The following is a 15675-nucleotide window of genomic DNA, read 5'->3' on the forward strand; positions in this document are numbered from 1 at the left end:
AAAGTCAAGTGAAGTTGGACTGAGAACAGTGATTGTGGTTGTTGTGTCCAAAGCGAGTCAGAAGAAGGAGCGGTGATGTGATACAGCCATTTGTGAAAAGCATTCAGCCCGCAGTTGGACAAAAGGCACGCTATTAACGTTTTTTACGACACAGAATTTATACTGAACTGTAATCTTCTGGATTTTTGTTGAGTCGGCTTTAACAACTTATGGGTGTAAACACTGTAATCCTTCTTTAAAATTGGCTTCAATCTGGTTTGGTTGATATGTGCACTTTGTTCCTTTTATTTTACAGCTAAAAACATACATGCTTTACAAGTAACGAGATTCATTCCAATTTGCCTTATGTGCATTTTTCGGAAAGCACTTGTTGTTTATTGGTCAAAATGTACATTTTAAATGCAGATATTTACATCCTCTTAAATGTTATTCAATGACAGGGTGAAATCATAAATAATATAATAATATAAATTTGGGCTGAAATTCTTAGATATCTACTATCATTGTGATAAAATACGCAGTTGTGTCCAACCACAGCAGAAAAGAGTGCAGCTTTGCCAACAACACAGCAAAAAAGTCGATGGTGTGACAGCAGAGTGTGAGGTCATTTAGTGATAAGAGCTTTGAAGAAACGTGGAACAATTACTCTTTTACCTCTCCAGGCTTATTCCAGATTTAACGGTGAGGTCAACTAGCTATGTGAGTTCTTTAAAACAAAAACAAACACAAATATGTTACTTCCAATCTTGCCTACACCAGGGTCAAAATATCGTGAGATTAGTTTAATATTCCTACACCATCTCTTTTACAAAACAGTCTCTTGATTGACAACAACTGGGAAGCCATGAAAAACCACCAGAAAGCCTTCCAAGACCACAAAGCAATTTGGCATCGTTAAAACTTCATCTGGAGATACTCCAGGATGTATAATGCTCACTTGGATTTTCCCCGGTGGGTAAATCTGGTGGTCTGATCACCCCACAAATCTTTCTGCATGATGACGGTGGACGGTTTGAAATTAATAATAGCTACCTTGGTTGGAGAGGCGCCTTTGTTTTCCCATAGACTCCTCTTGTTGGTGACGTCAACAGGCTTCAGATCCTGTTGGAGAGAGGCAAAAAATGAGAGAAGACAAAGCATCATATCAGCTGTGCTCAGCGATTGTGGGTTGATTTGAAAATAATCCTTGAGATGCAGCGATGGCAGAGTACCTGAGATGTAGAGGGAAAGAAAGACAGAGGAGGACAGAGAGTTTGAAGAGTGAGAGCAAAGGTTGACAGACACTATCAAGCAGAGAGGTGCTTGTCTAGCGAGAGTGGAATATATCTCACTCACTATGAGCCAGAGTCTGAGGCGATCCTCTTTCAAGACACTCCATCACAATGCAAAGTGAAATTCAGACAGATTTATTGATATCGTAACACTGGAAATACCAACATTTTATAGCGAGAGATGTCCAGGTTTTGAACTTTGAAGGAAATTGATTTCACTTGTTGGACTCTCACTCTGGAAATATTTGTATTCAAAGTTTCCTTTCATACGCTCAGTCTCTCCTGCTATGTGTTACCCATTTGGGCACAATCCAGAATCTTGCAGGCTGGAAAAGCCTTAATATAAATATTGTTTTGGGCGAAATATGGGCAGGATTTAAGAAAGGTATGATACGCTGGGATGGAGACATATATTGTATAAAAGGTATTGCTCTCTGTTTACTAGCAAAGCTAACGATAAGCTCATGATAAAACACTAAAAAGACACTTGTTTACCAAACTGTTGCCAAGTCAAAAATAACCACATGCATGGTCCCCAGATATTTTAACAGATGTAAGTGGACTGTAGCAAGCAAGTGATTTTTACTAGTGGCCACCAGGTGGTGCCAGAAAGATAACATGTTACCAACATGCAAAAGGACAGCTACTGCATCATTTGGAAATGATTCTGTCTTTGCTCCAACTGCAAGTAGACACAGTAGATGTGTAGATCCTGAGATATAAAGAAAAAATGTTGATAATGATGCATCATCTCTTTATAGGATCTAATCCAATTAAATTCTGGCTCTGGGCTGCACTGTATGTACTGTACTTCCTAACAGCAGCGACAGGGGTTGCTACGGAGATGACCTACCGATGGCCTTCCTCCTGACGTTTTGCCGCTCTCCGGGGTTTTATTCAGCCAGTCGTTGATGCGGCCTGCCACGCCTGTCTTTATCACAGCTGCTTCCTGTTTGGACAAGGTCAAAGGTCAGTTAAGCTTAGTCATCATCGGCAACCGGGCTGAGCAGGAAGTGCCAGTGAATTGGGCTCTTTCCCCTCTCTTTCGCTCTCTTTCTCTGCTGACAGAGTTTAATCAGCTTTCTCACACCTCCTCTTTTACCTTGAATGCGCTCCCGCCACCCCCAGGCGAGGTGAACACGTTGCCTTTCTCCCACATGCTCTTGATGTTTCTTATGCTGTCGGTGACCATGGGCAGATCCACCGCTCCGGAGCGAGGGGATCGAGATTCCTTGTTCTCCCTCTGCAGAAACAAAGTGGTGGGTTTAATCTAGTAACAGGCATGGCTGTTTGGATCCAAGCTCAGATATACATATGTTTTTTTTGTATTTAAAAAAACCCCCAATAATAACAGTGACAAATTTCTTTGGTGTCTTTGATATGTCCTCAAAGCGCATTGAGAAATATTACTGTGTTGCTTTGGGTGTTCAAATCAACAGTGGAATATGACCACTAAAAAAGGGAATCAGCCACATGACCTGCTGATTCTGACTGCTTTTCTGTTCCCAGGCTAGGCAAGGGACACAGGATGGATGCTTTTAGGATCAGATTGGCAGCACAAATCAGATTTTACCACATCAAGACTGGAATCAGACTTCTTTAATCATGTCTGAACAGCAAAACCCACAAGGAAACATATTTTTGGCAGTACTATATGCCACTGAACGCGGGTTTCTAAAGTTTTGTTTCAGCTGTTTAGCCCAAATCTCATTTTAAAATGTCCTTTACATTACTTGCTTGGTGATGTTCTATTCACGGTGCCCTTTAGTCCCATTATCTAGACTGACTTTAAAAACATGGATGCACAAAGTCTTAGTTGGCTATTTACATTTGAAGTATTTAAAGATCCCTAAGGACAGGGGTCTGAGACAAAGTCTGAGACTGTGGGCCTCCCCTTAGACAAAACTTGGAAAAAGGTGCTCCACCCCTTAGTTTACTTGCTTAGTTTCATTCAATTTCTGGATGCCTATGGGATCGTGATTATGTTCCCATAGGATCCCATAGATCCCACAGACACTCAGCAATTGAGCCAAGATGGCTTGCTAGTGCAGTCTGACATACTTCAGATTACCACAAATACATAAAGAAGGTCTGTCTGAAGCCATTTATTTATTTCTTAGTCTGGGAAAGAGGGGAAAAAGTAAAATTCCTAAAAAAACTACTGCGTCTCTGAACTATTTCTTTAACCAGATCACACATATTTTGGCTATTCTATGTGATCTCCTTTTGATAACTAATGTAATAGTGTGATATTTTTTCACGTCCATTCTCTGAGCCTCGCCTGAAACTGTTTGGAGTCCCCCCTGGGGAGGCCCGCCTCCAACTTTGAAAAGCTTTGTTTTAGGACATAAAAATGTTCTGCTTGGAATAATAAATTATGTCTGACATGTATTTTCCATAAATATATAATTTGAAAAGAAGTACATCTAATGTTTTGTCCATGACATGACATTTTGTTACCAAAAGATGTCATGTAATATTTTTGATAGATAGGCTGAATGTTTTGAATTGCATGTAAATAAAAATTAGCGACAAACTTTGCTTCCTTTTTTCAATAATTTAATAATTCGACATATTTTTTGCATTATTACAGTCAGGGCAATACTAACCTGAGCAGCTGAGGTGTACTGCTCCAGCCTGTTGTCTATCTTGGACACCAGTGGAGAATGAGACATCTTCACTGTGCTGCTGGACAAACGCAAATAGTTAACAATACATATACTGGAATGAGAAATGGGACAACTTTAAATATTATATACCATTTGCTCTTAATAGACACTTGCAAAAAAATTATCTTATATGTTTAAATTTATGTTTATGTTATGTTAATAATGTTTTTTGGGTTTTTTTTACCTTTTCTGCGCTGACTTGTTCAGGAACTCTGCCCTCTCTCCAATCTGTAAAGAAAGGTCACAACAGCTCTAGATTATTAAATATTGCAATTATGTTCTGCAAATACATACTGTACTTCACTGCCACACACAAAAATTCCCTTAACCCAGCAGCCACTACATTTCTGTGTTTATCACTTATCTATTGCTTGTATGAAGAATTTTATTATAAAATGTTCTATACGCAAAAGTCAGTAATTTAACACACATGAGTCTGTTCTAAGTAACTACAGTTCCTTAGACTCTCGATAACAAAAATAACATTATGCACTTAACTTTCTGGTAGGAGCAGTAGACTATATTGACTTTTGTTCACATGACATTTCAGCATTTTGTAATGGACCTCTTCATATTTCCAATAAGTTAGATTCTCTTGACCAGCAATGCACATTTTAACTGATTGTTCCCATTGAGTGCAAAATGCTCTGAGAGACATGGACACACGCACACACACAGAAAAAACACACAGCAAACTTTTTCCTATCTCTGCCTTTGGACTGTGGGAATCTCAGAGGATTGTTTATGATATACGGCAAAAAAGGCTAAAGGGGGCAATGCATGTGTTCCTTAGACGCTCGCAAAAAAACCTCTTTAAACAGACAAAAGAAGAAACAGCAGAAAAAGTTCTCTCCCCCTTCCTCTGTGGAAAAAAAACAAAAAACCTTGCGATCGGCTGCTACCGAATGTGGGAGTTCCCAAAATACTCCCCGACAGGAAATTCCCCATTCTCAGACGCGTTTTAAAGAGCTGAAGCCATCCGAATGCAGTTACAGTAATCCTGTTAACCCTAATCGCTTTCCTGCATCCCTGCAGCCTGTCCTTCATTCTGTCCCTCTGTCCTTCTCTTGCAGAGAACACTATACGTTATCTAGGTTATGGAGCGGGGTTATGCTGGTTTACTGCTGATAACATGTTGACCAGCTACTGGGACTGTGTGTCCCACTGGGAGGCGACTGCTGATAGCGAGCTCTATTTCTGTGTTTCAGTGTAACGGAGCGACAATATGGAAGACGTGGGGTAATGACGAAAGCAATAAAGAAAATAATGTATGTTTTCAATACTGTTGCACACATGCAATTTTAAAATCTACAGTAGACTTTGGACAGGTTTCAAAGATGAACTTATGTATGAACTTTACTCAGCACATAAATGGACCAGGAAAATAGTTTATCTTTGGCACTAGCAACATATTGTATGATATGAGTCCCTATTCTTTTCATTTATTGGACCATAATGACATCCAATATACCCATTAAACTTTTTAAAGCTACATTTAATCAGTATCTTTATGTTAACAATAGACCATATGACTAGGTGTATTGTGTGTAGGTCTCACAGTACTGACAAACCCACAGAGAGTTATGGCCTAACTCTGCACTAACCCTCGGCTCTTCAGGGTATTTTAGGATCTCATTGTTTTGGTTTTACAACCCACAATTTTTCTGTTTCTAGACACAGCAGGGAAAAAAAAGAAGCTCTGATTCACCAACTGTGAACTACTTGCTGAGCACCAAGCAGCTGACTAAGTTAGCCAATAGCTGCTGGACTCCACTTTAGCAGCTAATGAGCCAGATATATACCTCAGAATTTGGTGAAGACCAAAAACAGAGCAAAATGGAGACTGAATATTGAGTCTAGGTTTGCCAAGTTAGCCTGAAACACAACTCCAAAGGGACGGTGATATTGCCCCATATCTGCTGGATGTCAAAATAAGCAACTGTTTGCTAACATATTAGCCATATAAATGTTAAATGGAGATAACATGTCAAGTTGTGCATGCTCTGCTATCTCAAAGTTAAAATGTTCAGCCTTGTAGATTATAGATGGTTTGTAAGAGCTTTATGCTGTTTTGGTTTTTTTTGTATATATGCAAGTGTCTCAGGAGCAGAAAAAAAGGTCTTCTGTTTCATGTAGACTGTAATGAAAAAAATAAAATAAAATAAAAACATTGGGGCATACAGCACACAATCCAACTGTATTATGACATGGTAATACAGTTTCACATAAACCTGAAAAACAAACACAGCAAACCAACAAGTCATACACAATTTAGGGTGCTGCATATGAGCTATACCACACACAAATACACACACACACACACACACACACACACACACACACACACACACACACACACACACACACATCTGTACCTACGGTGAACATGATGACAAAGTAAAGCTTTGTATGGAGCGGGCCCAGCGGGTTGGAGAACAACATTATTTACAAAACTGACCACAAACAAACAAAGAACCATAGATTCTAATACGATCAGAGCTCACACACCATTAGAGCAAAGCCTCGAGTCTGGAGTCTCACCGGGACAGGCCAGATGGATATTACTGCTAACTGTCACTAATTAGATTTTCTCCACTGGCTGAAATCCCCTCGATTTTCAGTTTGTGGGAGTTGGCTTTTGGCAACACTTGAAACATGAATTCACATTTGAGTTAATTAAACGTTCCTTCGCCGTGACAGACATTTATCTTTGGATAAAGGCAAGGAGGGGCATGCACTGGTCTGATTCGAGTTGTTCTTTCTTGCGTTCAAAAGAACAGGCGATTGATATGCAGGTTAGCATGTCAGCAGAATTAAAAAGCGAAACGTGAAGTGTGTGACAGAAAAAAAATTGCCAGCAATGGACTTTTTCCACATTCCTCTCCCGGTTCATCTAGGCTCTTTTCCACTTATGAAAACTGCCTCATCTCAGTCAGAGAGCTAAAAGAGGTGAGAGGGGCAGATGCAGGTCATCTGGCACTTAATCTCTCCAAATATTTTGAATGTTTAACTTGAGCTTTGCTGCACTGCCGGATGAGTGGGATTTGCAAGTTATGGAGAACTATTCTGTTCCATTATGCTGACGACCGGGCTGAACAGGATGTAAATACAGGCAGAATTATACGACACAGCCAACGTGTTTGACAGTTACAGTTGTTTTAAGTAATTAATAGTTATATGTGTTTTTATAGAAATGGCTGATTTGCTAAACCCCTCAACCGAGCAATGGATGTCTAGTCATAACTTAGCACAGCAGGCCTGTCAAGCATTTGATTTGTCCACACGCTGAATTGTTGCGCAAGGGGTTGTAGTAAGAGCAATACTTGCCATCTTAAGTATTTGGGAGGTCCTGTGTTTTCTTGTAGCCTTCCCAAAACCAACAAACAAGCTCACTACATTGATTTGTGGGGTTGCAGTTATCTTTAAAAAAGCCCCATTTACGATAAGCATGTCTGCTGTGAAGTATTTCCCCACTGGGTAGGGACTGGATTAGCTATGGAGCAACCCAAGCTAACGTTACCTCAGGCTAACGTTACGTTAAGCAAAAACATTGGTTGGCCTTTTCTCTTGTGACATTGAAACTGTTTTAAAAGAACAGAAGTATGTAAGAATAAGCAGCCAAACGGTGTTACGTGAGAATAAAGCAACAGTTTTTCCTCATAATAATTCTGGCTAACTACTATTATATACGGTACTGTATGTAGCCACCTCTTTTACACAATTTTCACCAAGAAACATAAGAAAGCTGGTCAAATCTGCCAGCGACAGTCATTTCAGCCAGTATAATCAGATATGTTTCAAATAAATGAATGTCAGGTTGTAAATCCTACATTCATTATTATATAGCCTGTATATGTGCTGGGTGACAGCAGACAGCTTGACAGAAGTAGCAGCAGTAAGTAAGAGGTGGGACATTGGCGCATAGTCAATTGGAAAATAAAGCAGGATTGACGCTTTGTAGTTGGATGCAGGGCAGAGGTGAGAGGTTAACTGTGGCAGCCTGACCTTCAGAGAGGATCCACGAGGGCTGACACACTTGAAGGGTTGGCCCTCCCCATCCAGATTGTCCTCCACCTTCTGTCTCTTCTCAGCTGCCTCCGCTCTCCTCCTCTCAATCTCCTCTTTCATCTTCCTCTTCTCCTCCTATTGAGAGAGACAGATGTGTTGAATCAATTCAGCAAATCAGAAAGGAATTCAGTAGTAATACTCATCAGTTATATATTTGTTTATTTAAATTTTAATTGGAACATATGAAGGTGGCGTTTTGTTCTTTGCCTATTTAGCAATGCCCGATTTTTGTAAGGGGCTTTGTACTGGTGACAAATGTGCATGTTTCATTGTCCACAAATGTATTATTATTTTTTATTAATTATACATTTATAAATGTGTATGACGATTGTGAGTAATATAGTGTTCATAAATTGATTTTCCAATCCCAAACTAATATGCCCAAATGTAATCCAGTTTTACAAATATATACAACCCAACGTGAATAAATGTAAGTAATCCACATTTTTATTTCTACCTTTATGTTCATTAACCTAATAACACTTAAGAAGTATCTTTTCTGTGGATATAAATGTCTAAAAATGTTATTTAATATGTGTGCACGGATCACCTGCTACATGGGGATTGGGTAACACAGCCCCTAGATACCGACATGACAGACAACCAACAATCAGGGATGCAGTCGACCCAAACAATAGATATGTGCCACTTTCTAATTGAGTTACTTACTTTATCCAATGAAGCAGGTCAGGAACAAATTCAATTACTCTGAGCAAATTCTTATTTACAGTAATAGCCTGCCTCAGGAAAAAAAAGCCATTTTGAAAAGCTTGAGACAGGCAGGCTATCAACGTTTTTTTTATTATTTTTTTTACAATTAGTGTATGAACCATTTGTACTGTATTCAGAAGAGGACTGGCACTTGGCAGTATATCAGCCCTCTCCAGCAGCCTTGTCTTGGTTAATTAGTCTCTCTGTAACTCAGGGCCATCTTTTAATTACAAACCAAAAAGCCTCATTAACATCACACAAGAGGACAAGAACAGCGGCAGATAGCAAGAGACGGGCCGCCACATTCACAGCCAAGATCAACAAAGACAACCAGTCAGGATAATAGTGAGAATGCGGGGGCCTCGGAGTGAGTGCCCGAGAGAGAAAATGAACGACACTACGCAGTTGAGCATGGATTTGAGCACATAGGAAGAAGGAGGTTATCATGTTTGAGATACATACGGATGAGGCGTTATAAGAGGAGGAAAGAGGAATGACATATGTGAGTTATGAGTGGGGACCCAAATAGGTTAAGTCATGATAACAGTGAAGTATGGCGAGATAACGTCACGGCGGTGCTAGTATGAGTGTGATGCATGAGCTTCACCTCACACAGGTGTAAAGGCTAAATCAACGTGAAGGCGGTGGTGTGAAAAACAACGATAGCGGAGGCGGGTTGTAAAATTTAAAGACAAATGAGAAGAAGCGAGAAGTGTGTTTCCATAGAAGAACGTTTTGAAAAGTTTCATTAATTTTTCTGCTGTGATTGCACATTTTACATAAATGTTCTCACAGGGGAGTTAAGTTCTGGTATCGACTGAAACTGTCAGTACTGTAATTAGATTGGTGCCGTATCTGTGTGGGAAGGAGCTAAAATAATTAGTTACATCACTTCAGTTCTAACAGCAACTCAACCAGAGATGTATTATAGGAACTGGATACTGGAGTCAAAGATGGTGCATAGTCAATCAAATGAAAACTGCTTACCTGGCGCATGAGCTTCCAGGTTTACATCTGGGTTCTGAGGCCCACTGACTATGCCGCTCAGCCCACAGACTTTATGTTACTCCATGAACCTGCCTGCGTGTCACCATATCTGGACTCATGAAACAGAGACAGCTAACTAGAGACACTAACTAGACCCTGTGCTTTTTATAATGTAGGTCAAACACAGTTCTGTCTGTGCTGAAGCGTCCAATGATTTAGCAGGTGTTGAAATAACTATAAATTGCGAGGCAGCTGAATTTGCGAAATCACAACGTCATGCGAGAATCCATCTTGTCAGGCTTCAAGTTATGCGCTTGTGTCTGAAACATTCAGTGTTGCAAATCACAAAGTCAGACAGTGATAGACAAATGCGTCACCCAATCACCTGCCAAGTATACTTTCAAAGTGCCAGCTGTTAAGAGTGAATCAGTGCTATCTATAAAACTAGGTTAACTAGTTTATAATGGGGTAGTGGAATGCTGAAGGGAAAAGATGTTCAAATGCTAACGGTACACATGCTTGTTGAAAAAGGCTAAAAATCCCATCTTGTATCAACATGTGTAGTTTATACAGGTTTATGGCATCTAGTCATATCGAGTCAGTAGTGCACCACAGAAATTGACTGCACGTCTACTAGCAATGGCTCTTTAATGTCTACCAGTTGCTGCCATGAGAACCGCCCACCCAGAGGCCTGAAGTCTAGATGCCGTTTCCTCCCAATGTGTCCAAAAACTGTTTTATACTCTTTTGAAAAGCAATAAAATGAGCAGTATCATTATATTTTTTATATAAAAAATGAGGAGAATTCAAAAAGGAATTGGATAAAAGGCAGAATAGAAACATAGACAGACAGAGAAGAAGTGATTAAACAGCATCTAAAAAGATATGACCAAAACATCACTCTTCCTTCCTATTCCTTACCTCCTCTCTGGCTTTCCTTTCTGCCTCCTCCTGTTTCTTCTGCCTCTCCTCCTCATCCAACACCTTCTTTCTCTCCTCCCTCTTCTTCTTCAGCTCCTCCAGCTCGACTTCGGCCTCTTGCTGCTTCTGCCTCATTCTCTCGAACTCTTCGCTCTCTGCGTCGTCGCGGCGACGCTTCAGCTCCTCCAGCTTGCGCTCTGCCTCCAGGCGGGCTGCGTCGTCCTGGTCGTCACCCGCAGACACCTCAGGGGAACGTACACTGCCGCGACTGGTACAGACACACAAATGCGGGTCAGAGCGCACACATACACTACAAATGTAGGTCACCTCTAGAAACAAAAACTGCTAAAGTCGGACGTAAAACTAGTTGACATACAGGCTAACACTTTGACATTTGATACCATCTGAATATTTAAAAACACACTTGAACAGTTTCTCTCTTTCATGGGTAAGCAAATAAACAAAGACACACAAAAGCACATCTGCAGATGCAAACACCAACAGTCACCTTCACAAAGATAATGTTACAGCACATCTAAAGTTTCAGGCCAGTGGTTCAGGCTGGGAACTAACTTTAGGTGACCCAAGTTAAAAAACACACAACAGCTTTTATACAGAAAGCATAAAAAGCAACACAAACAGCTTGAGAATCTGATTCAGGTATGCATTTCCATTAATTTGCAAATGCCTCTGGCAACACTTTCACACTTTTACAGCTGCCTGAATGACAAACAATAAATGTCTGACTACAACGTCAATAAATTGCTCTTTGATTTAACTGCCCCTGTTCAGCATATGCAAACACAGTAGACTGGCCTGCATCATTCAATAATTACAGTACATGAACAATATCCTTTTAAAGCTCTACATGTATGTGTTTTATCTGTGTTTAGATTTAGTTTCTGATCTTTAGTTAGTAGGTACCCTGAGCTTCTCAGTGAGCCGTTGTATTAAGAATATAAAAAATAAAAGATACTGCAGTACTTTTCAACAGACATAAGCAGGTACTAATATATGAACATACTGCATTCAATTGTCCAATATTTAATGGATTGTCTTTAGCTTTATACATCAATATCACCATTTCTCCAACATTATTTTTACTGGCAATATTTGGGCAACTGGGAAATAATGATGATGTAGGTCATCTATCACTATTAAATTAGCTACAATTATCTAAGCATCATGCCAATTTAATCATGGTAGATGTCTGTGATGTCATGTAATTCTTGTGAAGGGAAGAAGGTAAGTAGGAAGTAGGATGACATGAAAGACAGTATTTGTATTGTTAATATTTTAGAAATACTGTATTGAATAATTACATTCAGGTGATAATTATGATTCTCCATTGACACCAAATTGTAAATCATAAGAACGTTGTTTTGGGGAAAACCAAGTTTCTTTAATAATACATAAGAGGTGACTTGGTGTGTGTCTGTGTACCTGAGTGTCCTCTCAGGTTTCCTGTGCTGGTTGGGAGCCGCCTCCTCATGCAGCCCTCCGTTCTGCTTCCTCTGCTCCTCGCCTCTCTCGTTCACCTGCAGCCACACACCACAGGGACAGTGAGCAAACAAAGATGCTTTTGGTTGGTGGGTAGGATGAATGGGCGGGGGGACTATCATGTGACATCACAGGATCGTTACACACACCAGAGAGAGAGGGAGAGAGAGAGAGAGAGAAAGAGAGAGAGAGAGAGAGAGAGAGAGAGAGAGAGAGAGAGAGAGAGAGAGAGAGAGAGAGAGAGAGAGAGAGAGAGAGAGAGAGAGAGAGAGAGAGAGAGCGAGCACACCCCAAAATAAAATAACACAGAACATCACATAACACCGCGTCCACTCCAAAATTACTGGTGGCAGAGGATTATCTAACATGTGATCACGCTGGGAGTGTCTCCAGCTGTAGATTCTCCACCTCTCACTGTTATCCCTCATCAAAAACATAATTTAAGTTTTATAACTTATAATTATGATGTGTGTAAGCCCAATATGTACACTGCCAGTCAAGTATTCAAAGACCATCAATTATGAACCTGTAGCACAGAACATGCACTTGTCGCTGTTAATGCTGTCTCAAACTGTCTGTGAATTTTAACATACAGCGTTATTGGCTCATTTGGTGAAGCTTTCCTGCACAGCTGCCTCTAATAAAGCACTAATTAGGAGTCTCTTTAGAACTTGCAGATTAATCTGCACTTTATGATAAACACTTTGGTATTTGGTCCATCTGTCTCAGAGATTTAGCAGGGACACGAGGGATGTCTTAAACTTAACAGGAAAGGTGCCAAGTACCAAGAAGCGTCTTTGAGCACTGCTGTTTACTTTACCGAAGGTCAAACCCAGACTGACTACAAAATGGAGACTGAAAGTGTAGTTAGTTTGTGTAATCGAAGTTTCAGAAATTGTTTTTTGGAGGCAGGGTTAATGGGTTGGATGACAAATTGTTATGAGGCCCTTAAAAACTTTACTATCACATTTTGCATTTCCAATTTAATAAAAAGATCACAAACAATTCCAGCCGACTTAGACACTGTGATTATTCCTGTTTTTTACTTTTGTAATGGGCCCAAAATAATAATTTAGCATGGTCCAAAACTCTTGACTGGTGGTGTATAAAGATGTCTTTGCACTATGCCCTGTAGTGGAGACACTTGTTTTAAAAACAATTACATTACGTTTCTCTGCTACAGCAAGTTTTTCAGAGCGGAGTCAGTGTAATGTGAAGTGTTGCTGCTCTCATAGCTGAGGTGGAAGACATGCAAAATAACACTGTGACCACTCTGTGGAGCAAAGCATTGACCTTATTGAAAATCTGACCGCGTTGGCTGCAACCACACCTCATAAAATGTTGGCTCAGTTACCGCCAGTTTGCAGCGGCGTAAACCACACTGTGACGACACGAGGTATCTGGATAATTTCAGCGTCTGGCTCCGACGTTAATCACTAAGTCAACAAGATAGCCTTATTAAGAGAAGTTTGTGTGGTTTAGTCTTATGAGTATTTTTTACATATCTCTTAAAAGACACTGAAATTACCCAGAATGATTTTCTGTGCTATGCATCACACCTCTACAGAAATCCTTACCACATATAATAATACCTCATTATCCTCTGAGTGCAGTATCTCAGATACCTCTTTGTCCACTTCATTGTCATTTCTCAGTATCATTGGCATGTTTTCTGATGTGTTATCTACATAATCATCCTCAGGTACCTCTTCAGCCTCCTCTGATGCTACTGCATCCTCCTCAGCCACTGAATTTGTTGCCTTGGCCTGATTTGAACCCTCACTGACTACTGAATGTGATTCCTCTTCAGCAAACTCCTATGAAAAGGGATTATAGCAGTTCTTTGAAAGAGGGATCAGTGATCAACTGAAGGATCACAAATCAGTAAATCATTGACCATACCTTGTTTTGCATACTAGGCTCTTCAGTTGATTCCTGTTGAAACATGATTACATTTGAAGGGACTTTCAGTTACCAAAGTAAACTTTTGAAAACAAAAGTACATGAATAAACAGATGACTCACCTGGTCTCTGTAGTAAGACCTTCTTGGTTTTTCCTCCACAACCTCCACTTTCTGCTCCTCCTCCTCCTCATCTACTCCTTCATGAGCTTCCTCCTCTCCACCCTCAGGAGCAGCTTCCTCTTCCTCTCTTGGCTCCTCTCGCTCCTTCTCCTCTCTCCTTGAGCTGTACGTCATCGCCTTCTCCTCTTCTTCTTCTTCATTGTCGCGGTAACGGCCCTTGCGCCAGGAGGAGGGCCGCTCCTCCTCTGCATTGTTTTCCTCAGTGGCCACGCTGTCGTTATTGCCCTCCGTCTCACCGGAGTCCAGCTGGTTCTGTCTATCCAGCGCCTCCTTCATGCGTCTCTGCCTTCTCTCCTCGCGTTTGGCCATGCGCTCCAGCAGGGCTTGTTCCTCGTCGTCACCGCCGCCTCCTCCGTAAGAGCTGCTCACAGACACAGTCTCTGTGACACTAGGAGGAGAGAGGACAGACGTTTCACTGTGAGGTCTTTTTTAATAAGGAGGAGGAAACCTTGAGGGCAGAGTAGCAGGCCAAAAACTGCTCAGAGAATGTGGGCAAGAAAAGTGAATGCATAATATTATCTCCTGTTAGCAATGATATGCCCTTTAGCAAGGCATGTAACGCCTAACTGTTCCCTAGTTATTTAGATCTGTGTTCCTTTTAAGCAGCTTCCAGGTTTGAATGAGTGAGTAAAATATGCTCAATTTAGGTTTTTTACATTTTTTTATAGTTGACTTTTTTTTACTGCTACAAAAAAAAGATGCTAAAAAGAGTCTGGGTTGCAAAAATGATACACTGTGACAGGAAATCAAAGTTTAGCGAGAGCGGCTGCCACATCCTTGTCTGCTCTTTAGCCAGTATGTGGAGTAACGCTGACATTTGGCTGTATTGACAGGTCCTCACCACAGAAATGTTTTAAAATAAACTATTGGTCAGGACTTGAAATAAACAGCAAATCAGAAAAAAAATCTGTTGGAATCAAGGTCTAGAAAATAAATTCGTACCCTTGACTGAATTGCTGTTTTTTGTATACACTCCTTCAGATAGCAGCCACCACAAGGAAAAAAACAACACATTTTATGGTATCTCTTCCAGTCCACTGACTATCTGCCATTTACCTCAGCGTGACTCAAACTATTCTGACCTAACCGTCTGGCAAACATTATCATTGCATCTACACAATCGACAATAGCCAGTGAGCGTTGGGTCCCGTCTCAGCATCCTCCCGCACAATCCCCTTGTTGTTCGACCGGGCCCAGGATGTATCTCTGAGCTCATAGAGAGGAAACATTCATGACCACAAAGCAACGTCTGTGCTGCTGGATGTCAGAGCGTCCCACCACTTCCACCGCAGCCAAAACTGATTGATCTCACAGAGTTAAACTGCATAGAGATGACATTTTTCGCTGCTTTGCTTCTGTGGCAGTCGTCTCTGATGGATAGGTATGAGATCATGGGTTGGTTGTCAAACTGACAGCTTGGAATGGTTAGGAAGTGGCATTTAGGTATTGCATCTATTATTAAGA

The 15675-nt window shown here is 40.7% G+C and overlaps 1 protein-coding gene across 5 annotated transcripts in view; it reads right to left on the reverse strand.

The window, feature by feature from the left end:
* Positions 1 to 15675, reverse strand: part of cald1a (caldesmon 1a) — a 52476-nt gene that overhangs the window by 4306 nt on the left and 32495 nt on the right. For 2 of the 5 annotated variants that reach the window (XM_062443772.1, XM_062443773.1), the window contains exons 4-13: positions 14152 to 14599; positions 14030 to 14062; positions 12071 to 12165; positions 10628 to 10895; positions 7946 to 8083; positions 4125 to 4168; positions 3881 to 3959; positions 2374 to 2514; positions 2125 to 2220; positions 1033 to 1101 (exon numbers count right to left, since the gene is read on the reverse strand). In XM_062443772.1, coding sequence (XP_062299756.1) covers positions 1033 to 1101; positions 2125 to 2220; positions 2374 to 2514; positions 3881 to 3959; positions 4125 to 4168; positions 7946 to 8083; positions 10628 to 10895; positions 12071 to 12165; positions 14030 to 14062; positions 14152 to 14599 — 1411 coding nt within the window. Of the gene's footprint in view, positions 1 to 654; positions 707 to 1032; positions 1102 to 2124; positions 2221 to 2373; positions 2515 to 3880; positions 3960 to 4124; positions 4169 to 7945; positions 8084 to 10627; positions 10896 to 12070; positions 12166 to 14029; positions 14063 to 14151; positions 14600 to 15675 lie in introns of all 5 variants that reach the window. The other 3 variants (XR_009927844.1, XM_062443774.1, XM_062443776.1) reach the window with 3 other exon arrangements.

Source organism: Scomber scombrus, chromosome 22, assembly GCF_963691925.1.
Source record: "Scomber scombrus chromosome 22, fScoSco1.1, whole genome shotgun sequence".
Lineage (NCBI taxonomy): Eukaryota > Metazoa > Chordata > Actinopteri > Scombriformes > Scombridae > Scomber > Scomber scombrus.